The 11,283-nt window shown below is 53.8% G+C and overlaps 1 protein-coding gene across 1 annotated transcript; it reads right to left on the bottom strand.

Moving 5' to 3' along the window:
* Positions 1–346: 346 nt before the first annotated feature.
* TRAPPC14 (trafficking protein particle complex subunit 14) lies at positions 347–11,283 on the bottom strand. The gene is made up of 11 exons (XM_083710417.1): positions 10,796–11,283; positions 10,595–10,690; positions 10,353–10,482; positions 10,102–10,188; positions 9,117–9,237; positions 8,019–8,169; positions 6,015–6,097; positions 3,590–3,753; positions 2,868–3,022; positions 1,758–1,951; positions 347–1,413 (listed from the first exon to the last, which is right to left on the bottom strand). Exons 1-11 carry the CDS (start codon positions 11,216–11,218, stop codon positions 1,260–1,262), a joined length of 1,758 nt encoding a protein of 585 aa, XP_083566543.1. The 5' UTR covers positions 11,219–11,283; the 3' UTR covers positions 347–1,259.

Raw genomic sequence — 11,283 nt, 5'->3', positions numbered from 1 at the left:
GCGCCCAAGAGCCTCTCCCGTCCCGTGGTCTCCAGCAAGTGCCCTTCAGAAGCCGCCTTCTCTCCAACTGTGGAGGCAGAACATCCTGGCCAGGAGCCCCGCCAGCTCTCTCCTCCCCCCCAAATTTGTTTCCTCCTCTTTTAAAGCTCTCCAAGTTGGAGGTCACCATGGCCTCCTGCAGGAGGGAGTTCCGCAGTTTAACTCTACGGTGCGAAGAAGGGCTTTTTCTCATCTGTCCTGAATCATCCGGCGTCCAGCTTCCTTGGGCGTCCGCTAGACGTCCTTCCTTGGAGGAGTGTCTCTCCCCACTCCTGCAACACCCCCAAAAACACACCAACGCTCTCCACCAGCCAGCGCAGTTTATTTGCAAAACACACAACGTGGAGTCGGAGATGCTTTGGAGGCAAATAATAATAAAAAATATATAAATAACATAAAAATTAAATAAAGTGCAATGGAATGGGGCCCTTTGGCCTGAGATGGCAGGAGGGGCTGGGGGGGAGGCCTGCCCACCCCTCTCCCGTGGATGTAGCAGCTGCCAGTGTGAAATGGGGTGGGCTGTAAGAGAAATCTGCCCCCTTCCCAGTCCTCAGAAGTGGCACAATCCAGTGTGATCCAGAAGATCCGCAGCAGCAAAGGTACCCCTCCACCAGCAGGGGGCAGCACAGATTCGTCCCATAACCATAGAGCTGTCGCGTTGGGAGGTACCCCGAGGGTCATCTAGTCCAACCCTCTGCAATGCAGCTGTCCAGTGGGTGTACCGTCAAACTCCAAGGTTTAGCAGCAGCAGCTGATTCCTGATCCTCAGCATGGGGCAATTGGGGGAGCTGCCCCCCCCCCACATGCTTGGCCTCATTTGCACACACCATGGAGGACGAAGTCAAAGAGATTGGGGGTATGTGTCCCCCATTTTGAAGGAGCAAATGTGGGGAGGGGGAGCAGCCAAAAACCCCAGAAGGAGAGTGGGAGATGGCACAGTGAGGGGGTTGTCTCATGGGGGGGGGCTGCAGCTCTGAGCCCCCGCAAGGGAAAGGGAAGAGCAGAGAGAAGTGGAAGGTCCCCCCACATTTATTGGGTGTGCTGAGATTTTTCCGGGGGGGGGGTCACATGCGCGGCTTTTATTCCATGGGGGGCAGCACTGGGGCGTTTGCAGGTTTGGGCGCGGGGGAGGCAGGAGGTTTGTTCCCTTGCAAGGCAGGAGGCAGCGTCTCCCTTTTGGAGGAGAGCAGGGAAAGGGGGTGGGGTCTCTGCCCCCCACCTCACGTGACAGGGGCCACCACCAGCACCTTGCACTCCCGCTTGGCAATCTTGTCCAGGGAAAGGGCAGCCTTGTCGGGGGGCAGGTAGAGGGGGCGCCCCACAGGGGAGCCCACGGGGGGAGTGATTGCTCTGCGCTCCATGACACTGCCGGACCTGTGGGTGGGGGAGAGAAAGAGAGGCCTCAGTGGGGGGGCAGGGGGGGGCTTGGCAGACCCCCAGGAGAACCCAGGAGCCCTGCTTCTCTTGTCTGCCCCCTTCAGCCCACCCTCCTCCATTATCCTTCCTCCCGGGTCCCCAAAGAGGAGGACCCAGAACTGGAGTGTTGCTCCCAGTGGTCATCCAGCCCAGTGGTCATCTAGCCCAACCCCCGGAGTCCTGCCCCTTCAGTCAGCCTCCTTCATTACCCTCCCTTCCTGTTCCCTGAAAGAGTGAGAATCATGGATTGTAGAATTGGAAGGGACCCCACAGGGCCATCTAGCCGAACCCCCTGCACCCACCTCATGAGGTGGCCCCTGGCCGGCTGCTGGTGGGAGAAGCTCTGCGAGCGGCCCAGGCTGGCCTGGTGACGCTCCACCAGCTCCCGGACAGCCGGGCTGCCTGGGCTGCTCTTGCGGGAGACAGGCCGGGCCTCGGGAGGTGGGTTCGAGACGCTGGCGGTGAACTGCAGCTTCAGCTTCATGTGCTGGGAGAGCTTCCGGGGAGCAGAGAACGAGAAAGAGAAAGAGGTCCATTCCTTCTGCAGCTGGGCAGTGTCAAACAGAGCGGGAGGCCAGGAGGGCAGCAGCTGCTGCTGCTTCCCAATAGCAGTGGACTGTAGAGTTGGGAGGGAGCTCTGAGGGTCATCCAGTCCATCTCCCTGCAACTCAGCAGGTCCAGAAGGAAGGGCTTGGCTGCCCATCAGCACCACCCTGAGCACAGACACCAGCAAGGTCCTCTTCAGAGCCCCACAATCCCATCTCCACTCTGCCAGAAGGACATCAGAAGGGCCTGCTGGGCCAAAGGGGCCCATCCAGTCACAGACCCTTGGAACCATAGTGTTCTAGGGCTGAAAGGGACCCTGAGGGTCCTCTAGTCCAACCCCCTGCAATGCAGGAATCTCAGCTCAAGCAGCCATGAGAGATGACCAGGCAGCGTCTTCTCTCAGTGGCCAACCTGACGCCCATTGTGAGATTCCCGCAAGCAAAATCCAAGTGCAATAACCACTCTCTCCCTGCCTGTGGTTTCCAGCAACTGGGGCCACCTTGCAAGAGTCGAACTCTGGAACTCACTGCCACGGGAAGCAGCACTGGACATCCACTTGGATGGCTTTAACAGAGGGTTGGGCAGATTCAGGGAGGGGGCTGTGACAGCTACCAGCCCCTGGGAAGATTTGGGACAGATGAAGGAAAGTCCATCCTCTCTTAATGCCATCCCTCTTGTGGGAGGGAGTTCCACAGGTTAACTGTGCTGTGCAGAGAAGTCTTTCTTTTACCTTTCCCAAATCTGCCCGCATTCAACCACAGCATTGTCAAGAATCCCCCAAGGGCCATGCAGCCCAGCCCCCCCCCCTGCAGAAAGAAGTCCCAGAGCCCGGATGGGAGCATGTGCTGGCAACAGGGGCTTCTTACCTCGTACAACCCGGCACGCAGTGCCTGGAAGGTGACGCAGAAAGTCCGGGCGCTGCCCTTCCGGGAGAACCCCAAGTTGTTGAGCGGTGTGTGGCAGACGATGGCATCCTGGGCGTCCTGGATGGCGCGCCGTTCCTCGCAGGACAGCTTCTTGCCTGGGGGGTGTCAGGAAATGAAAGGGCAGCAGCCTTGTCCCACCTGAGGTGCCTCAGAGGAGCCCACAAGCGAGAGCCACCAGCTCCCGCTTTTGCGGGGAGACTGTCCCTGAGCTGGGAGGCTCTGTTCCCCGTGAGCATGGCCCAGGAGCTCTTGGTCACCCACTTCCTCATGCTCCAGCTCCAAGAGCGCCAAGGAACCGTAGAGTTGGAAGGGATCCCCAATGGTCATCTAGTCCAATGCTAAAGAATCCCTGAGAAATGGCTCCCCAGCATCTCCCTAAAGACCTTCCAAGAAAGTATTTCCAGGCAGGACTCATAGAATCATGGAAACTCAGGGTCATCTAGGGATCGCAGAGAAGCCCTGCCAGCCTCCTCCACTGCCCTCCTTCCCTGCTCCCCAAAACAGGAGGGAAGAATCATGGAACCCTAGACCCCAAGGGTCACAAAAGAATGCCTGACAGATGGCGATCCTCCAAGGAAGGAGTGACTGCCATAGAATTATGGAATGGTTGGGCTGGGTGGGGGCCACCAAAGGTCATCCAGCCCAGCCCACCATGCCCTCACCAGCAGCCGCACTCTCTGGAGTCCACACCAGACGCACAGCCAGGAAGTCCTGCAGGTTGTTGATGAGGGTGTAGGTGACGGTGAAGCGGCGGTGAAGGGCGACCGGAGACTCGCACTCGGCTGTCATGACGAATCGGGGGCGGGCCAGGCGGATGCTGGGGAGCCTAAGAAGAAGAAGAGGAAGAGGAAGAGGAAGAGGAAGAGGAAGAAGAAGAAGAAGAAGAAGAAGAAGAAGAAGAAGAATACGGCACCCATCTGGCTGGGCTTCCAGAACATATAAAAACATAAGAAAGAATCACACATTCAAAGCATTTAGCAGCTTAAGGGAGGAAGGGAAGCTGTGCTGAGTGTCAGGGCAGGGAGGGGCAGGGTCCTGCCCCACCCCACCCCACCTGGGGGGCCAGGTCCCCTTTGTCCCTGGGAACGTGAGTAGCAAGATGGGCAGCCAGCAGCGGGGAGGCAGCGTCCATCGTCCTCATGGAGTTAAGAGGAACCCCAAGGGCCATCTAGCCCACCCATCCCTGGCAGGGCAGGAATCGCAGCTCAAGATTTCTGCATGACTGAGAGAAACACCTTGTGGACGAAGTGGGTGGAGGTCCAGCCAATTGCGGGTGGGCCTGGCCCCCCTTTGCTGCTGTCACTCTGTGACGTGACCAAGTCCAGTAGCCCTGTATTTCCCTCTCTTCTTGCAGGACTATGCCTGATCCTCTTTTTTTAACCATCATATGGAGGTTTTGTACAGACTTCCCAACCTTCCCTTCCATGGCATTCTTAATAAACCTAGTTTTGGCTGCATATTGTTTTGTAACTCCACCCTAGTTTTCTCCTTGTAGTCCTTCATTATATTTATTGTTTATACACCCCCTACTTGTAGATTGATTTTAGCATCATATTTTTTTAAATATTTCCCAAAGCTCTCCCAACCCTTTGTTTCCCCCCCCCCCCCATCTTGGTTTTTTATTTTGGCTGTGAGATTTGCGAGTTCCGCAAATTCTATTAGTTTCTGCAGCCATTGTTCTTTAGCTGGAATTTCTTTTCCTTTCCAACTTCTGGCATATTCTAGCTAGTCTGGCTGCAGCTGTCACATAGAGGAATAGGTTATGAACCTTTGTAGGGATCAGTAGAAAAGCTTCTGGGTTTTTTGGAAACGTGATCTGGAGAATTTTTATAAGCTGGCATAGACTATCCCCCAGACCTTTGGGGCAAGTTTACACTGCCCTCACATATGGATAAAGGATTCCTCAACCTCTGAGTATTCCCAGCAGAGGTTAGACCCTCATCTGTAAAACTAGCAAGATTACTGGGGGTCAGGTACCACCTGTACAGCATATTTTCTTTTATCAGGTAGCAAGCCGAAATATTAATAGTTTTGTTCCATAGCTTCTCCCAGGCTGAAATTTCAATGTTTCAATGCTGTGTCCAGTATCAATAGCCCAGTGTATCATTACTTCCTTGACCATCTCGTCTTTGATCTCCCATTCCAGTAAAATTTGATAAAGTCTAGATATTAGTTTTTTATTATTTCCCAATACTGCTTTCCTGAATTCTTTCCCTTCCAAAAAAACCCCTTTGTCATTATCTTTCCTAAAGTCCTAGTGCATTTGAAAGTACTGGAACCAGTCTGGAATCCAGCTTTGCTCCTCTTTTGTTTTTTAAAGTCCTATAGAGTCCTCTTTGATTTCAAGGAGGTCCCTGTATGTACCCCAATTCTTACTCAGCTTTAGTTTTTTAACTGCAACTGTCTCCATAGGGGAGATCCACCAGGGGGTCTTCCTTTCTAGGAGCTCTTTATATCTCACCCACACGTTATATAGATTATTCTTTATCACGTGATTATGAACTCTCTTGTGAACTTTGGCTTTGTCATAGCACAGGCAAGTGTGCCATCCATACATCAGGATGAATCCTTCAAGGTCCAGAACATTTGTGTTTTTCAACTCTACCCACTCTTTCATCCAACATAAACAAGCCTCTTCATAATACATTTTCAAGTCTGGGAGCCCAAATCCACACCCCCTATTCTTTATGTCAATTAAAATTTCATATTTAGTCCAGGGCTTTCCCCCCTGCCAGATTAAATTAGCTACATCCTTTTTCCATTGCTTTAAGCAGTGAGTGCCACTAAATACTGGAAGGCCTGAAACAGAAAAAGCATCTTGGAGAGAAAGTTCATTTTGATCGCAGATATTCTCCCTAGAAATGAAAGCTTCCTTCAGTTCCATTTCTCAAGGTCTTTTTATTTATTTATTTATTTTTAATAAATCAGGGAGGGGTGAGGAAAACTTTTCGAGGTCTTTTTAAAATTTCAACCCAACATACTTAACTTGAAATAGGTTCAAGTTTCTGGGTCGAACCACACTCCCAAATATTTGACTTTCTTTTCTGCTTTGATATCATGTCTGATCCTCTTTTCAAGGTCCCTTACCTGTAGTGGGTGTAGATGCTGGCGGTGAAAGGCAGCTTTGGGGTTGACCACTGGACCACAGCGATGAGAGGGACTTCCAGGCCCTGCAATTAAACCAGAGAGCCATAGGATGGTCAAGTTGGAAGGGACCCCAAGGGTCATCCAGTCCAACCCTCTGCAAGGCAGGAATCTCAACCAAATCAGGAGGGCATGCTGCATTTTTCAACTTGCAACTTCCAAAAATGAGGGGCACTAAAAAGTTGTGACAGGACTTAGGAATTCAAGAGATATTTTGCTTAAATTAAAGCAATTTAGTTCTGCTTGGTTAGTAAAACATGTAAAATGCCCTAGATATAATTAAAAATGAGTGTCAAGTACTTGCAGTTATATTATATACTAAAATTATTACTTTTATTTATATAGTATGCATTGCATATTTTATATTACCTGTTGCCTACCTTTCAGAAGTCAAAATTAAAATTATTTGGTTTTCTGAGAACAGTTTATGTGCTTCTTAATCAAATATAGACTTACCAAGCTAACTGTCGTCCAATCTCCCTAAAATAATAGCAGATATGGATTCCTCGCACCCAAATATATTTTTAAGACCCCTCGCTGCAAAAATTAAGTTTCACCCCTTAAAATGATTGGCAGGCAGGAAATGATTGGCTGCCCACCCCATGCAGCACATCCCGCCTCTCCCCCCATGGCCCCTCCCTCAGAATCCCAGAAGGAAGGGATTCCCAAGGGACATCTAGTCCAATGGCTCTCAGACTTCTTTCTCTGGGTCAGATGTTCAGAACAAAAATGTTCTTGCACTGCACTGATTTTTTTATGGATAAGAAATACAAAAAGAAGCAGCTCCAGGCAACTACTTTGTAGTGTGATGACGGGACACCTAGAAAGCATAAAGCAATGGAGCTAGAGAAAATACATGCATCCTTCCCAAAATATATTTATAAATGAGTCTATTCCATCTGTACCTTCAGGAGGTATACAAAGTCAGTGCGAGGCGTGAGCCTGCCTTTGCTGGGCAATCTCATTTATATTAGGCCTAATTTGAGACAAAGAAGCCCTCCTCTCCTCCCTGACACAAAGACGCCTTTCTCTTCTCTGATCTTTCATATTTCTCAGAGTTGAAGAACAGCCAGTGCTCTCGAAGAGAGGTTGGGATACTGTTTCTGGTCGTATATCCCACAAGAGCCCAGAGGCATGCTCCCGTGTTGCAGTTCTCATGTTTTGGCAACAGAGAAACTGCCCATGTTTCTCATTTATATGAGGTCTAATTTAAGGTGGACAAACTTTCATCTCGTCAACACAAAAGCCTTACTCTTGTTTTGAAAATATACCTATCTATATTCTGCAAATAAATAAATAAATAAATAAATAAATAAATAAATAAATAAATAAATAAATGTTTTCCAATTCAGCTCTTGCCTTGTTGTCATTAGGCTCAAATTTAAACAATAACTGTCAAAGCAGAAATTGATATATTTTTTTAATCAGCAGTGCAATTAACACTAGCCTGAAACTGGCAACAATTTATGGAATTCCCCCTTGAAGTCTGGCTAAATAATATTTGGAATGGGGCTGTATCAGAATGCCTCACTCATCCCAGAAGGGGAACGAAACGCGCTGCAGGGAGACCTGCTTTTGGTGAACTTTGCTTCCTTTCTTTTCCTTTATAAATGAGACAGAAGATACTTTTATTCCACCCCAACACCAGAACTTGTGGAGAGGATTGCTGAATAGATAAGGCATCAGTAAACATATTGCTTGTGTAATGCATTCGAAACTTAATAAGAATGGACCACTGGACCAAAGAACCCCTTATTTTCTTCATACAAGACTATCCTATCCTGCCCTAAAATGGGAGGTGCTTCTTGGAGAAGCCCTGCTCTAGCCCCACCCCAGTGTCTGCCTTGAGGAGCTGGCAGCAATCCTGGCAGCAAGGCAGACCCCCCCCGATCCCCCCCCCACCGGGTGCCAGTGGGGTGGGTCCCAGCCTGGTGGGCAGAGCCTCACCTCCTTGGCGCTGTCTGGCGGGGGCTGCTCGGGGGCCTGCAGCTGGAAGAGGAAGTTCTGCTCCTCCAGGGCCCGCAGGGAGCAGGGGCAGGAGGCTGTGGCCGAGGGCACCCGGGAGAAGGAGGCCATGGACACCTCCCCCGACTGGTGGCTGGAGAGAAAGGGGGAGAAAGAGGGGTAAACAGGGGAGGAAAGAGGCCCCCACCTTCCAAGACTCCTGCCTCCATCCCTCCAACTGCCCCGTCCCTGTAGAACTGTAGGACTGAAGAATTTGGAGGGGTCCCCAAGGGTCATCCAGCCCAACCCTCTGCAATCCTGAGTAAGCTGCGTCAGCAGCACTGAAGTGACCTCCCCAAGGCTGTGTGTCTGGAGGTCCTGGGCTTCCCAGACGACAACACCCCCTTCTTGGCCTGGCTGACGGGCTCCAAAGGAAAGCAGAGCAAGATGTTTGCCACCAGCTGGGCTGCAGGAGTTGCCAGAAGGAGTGGTCCTGGGGGTGTGGAACGCTGCCCGCGTGCCCAGGAACGTGGTGTGCTGCCTGCGGGGGCGTGGCACCAGCACCCCTTTTCCTCAGCCAGGGCAAGGCGCCATCCAAGCATCTTAGGGACTCTGGATTTGCATAGGATTTACTCCTTAGCCATTTCTTCCCCCTCAAATATCCTGCAAGGCAGCAGAGGTGTAGGATCAGAGTTTTCCTTCCCTTAGAGGGGCTCCCTTCCCAGACGGACGAGCCCCACCTGCCCCTCACCTTCTTCATCCACAGCAGGAGCAGAAACTGTCTTCTTGACCGTTGAACCCCTTCTTGATCCCATCTGCTCAATCCACCAGAGCCTGGCCGCACACAGGGGAAGCCCCTAACTCTCTGGGGGTTTGAGACCCATTAGCCAACCTCACCTGTCTGAGCTGGCCAGTCGAAGACACTCCCAGAGTGTGGCTGCTGTCACCTGCTGACAGCTTCTAGGAGCCACAGGTGAGACCTGAGTGCAGGGTGGGGACCAAAGGTCCAAAGCCCCCGAATGGAGGCCTTTCCAGGCCACAATGGCAGATTGGGGGGTCACCACCTCCAGCTGACTGCCCTCCCACGAACTGTTCCCTTACCAGACATCATCAACCAGCAAGACGGACCCATCTGGCATCATAGGAAGGTAACTGGTGTTGAAATTGGGCAGGATCCGCACATCCCACACAGAGAGCTCCTCCTGCGAGGCTGCGTTCAAAACTGGAGGTGGGGGAAAAGAGGGTGGGTGTGCAAAAGATTAAAGGCAGGGGAAAGGTCCTGGGATCGAAAGAGACAGGTGCTGTTGCAAAGGATGGCGTGCATCATTAATCTATGGAACTCCCTCCCACAGGAGGCAGCAATGGCTGCCCACCTGGATGGCAAGGACTGGACACATTCATGGAGGAGGAGAGGGCTACTGGTGGCTTCTAGTCAGGAGTTCAACTCCTCCAAGGGAGTCCCTGGATCATCAGCCTGGCGGCCCCCATCATCACAGCAGGAATGTTGGGGGTGGAGAGAGAGAGAGAGAGAGACCATGATCAGCTGGACTTTCCAGGACACCTGTGTGCTTGATCAAGCAGCTTCTTCTGATGATCCAATGGAACCTCCAGGTCCAGAGACAGTCTATCTGGATTTCCTGGTTCCAAGGGGCATTTGGCCACTGTGAGGACAGGGTGTTGCCTAGGTGAGCCCCCTGGACCTGATTCAGCATGGGTCTCTGTGATCTTGTGAGGAGGAACCTAGAATGGGCCCTCCTTTCACGCTTGGCTGGTACAGTGTGAGAAGAGAAGGCTGGACTCCAGGTGGGGTTTGAGCCTTGGGCCTGAGTCTGCAGATGCTCAGCTCTCCAGAGGTTCTCTGCACCCAGCCTTCACTTGGAGACCCTCCAGTTGGTGGGGAGAGGATGTTGGTCCTCCAGCCCTGCTTACACATATGGGGGGGGGGGGCACCATCCACAGGAAAGGGCAGAGCCTGGCCATTGGCAGGTCCCTGGAAGATGGAGAGGCCCCCTGCCCCCATCATGCCCCTGCCCCAGCTGCTCCCCACATTTCCCCCAATGCCCCCCTGCTCCCCCCATCCACGCACCTTTTAGTACCGTCAGGTGTTTCCCCGACACATTCAGGGGTTGGCACTTGAGCTCCGGAGGGGGCAGGACGGTCAGCATGGTGCTCACTGCAGGGAGGAGGTCAAAGGTCAGAGGGTGATACCCGCCCCATGCACCTAAGAGGAATTTTTTGGAAGGCAGGTGGAGAGAGGGGGGTGTTTGGAGGAGACCCCCACGCTCCTCTCAATTCAGAGGTGCTGGGGGGAGTGGGTTCTGGGTCTTGAGCGCTCACCTTGCGCCTTGAAAGCCCCCTGCTCTTCCCGGAATGTCTGCGAGGGGGCCCGATCCTGCAGGATGCTGAGGTAGCCGCGCTCCCGCACCTCCGCCTTCTCCTGGTCCCGCTTCCAAACCGTCACCACGATCTGGGGGCGCAAGAACGATCCGTGGGTGTTTGGTGGGGTGGGAGTGGGGTGTCCACCCAGGGGCGCCTCCTCCTCTCCTTTCCCCGCCCCACCGTACCTGCCCGGGTCTCACCTTGGCCTTGACGGTGGTGGGGGGCAGCTTGTCCAGGCAGATGGTCAGGGGGAAGATGACCTCGTCCGTGGACACGATGGGCTCTTCCATGGGCACCTGCGCGGGCCGGGAGGGAAGCGTCAGCGGGCCGGATCCAGATTCCTCCTCCCGCGAGGCACTCCGCCTCACCGCCCCGCCACCCGCGTCCGCTCCGGGCCTTACTCCTGCGGCGGGTCTCCCGGGGGTCCCCTGGCCGTGGGTCAGCAGCGCCCGGCAGTCGCGGAAGAGGCTCCCGGGGGCCGTGTCCTCGTCGTCTTCGCGGGTCGGCTCGGGCTCTCCGCCCAGCGTCGCCTCGCCGCCCAGGCTGGCCCCGGGGCTAACGCTGGCCAGGGCAGAGAGGGACCCGGCCAGCTCCCCCCAGGGCGCCCTCCCGCCACCCTCCCCACCGGCGCCCCCCGGCCGGCAGCGAAGCACCAGCAGGAAGCGGACCGTCTCGCCCAGGTAAAGGTGGTTGCGCCGCGGCAGCGCCCGGTAACGCCCGGGCTCGCCCAGCAGCACCTCCCGCGCCGGGAAGGGCACGGCCGGGAAATACATGAAGTAGTCGCACTGGGACTCCATAGCAGGTGCGGGGGGGGGGGTCCACATCCGAGGGGGGCGGAGGAGAGGGGGCCCCACAGATGCGGGGAGGGAGGGCGGATTCCCGGCGCGGG

The sequence above is a fragment of the Podarcis gaigeae genome (assembly GCF_964106915.1).
Source record: "Podarcis gaigeae genome assembly, chromosome: 13".
Taxonomy (NCBI): domain Eukaryota; kingdom Metazoa; phylum Chordata; class Lepidosauria; order Squamata; family Lacertidae; genus Podarcis; species Podarcis gaigeae.
Note: the sequence above shows the minus strand (reverse complement) of the source record. Positions and strands in the feature narration are given on the sequence as shown.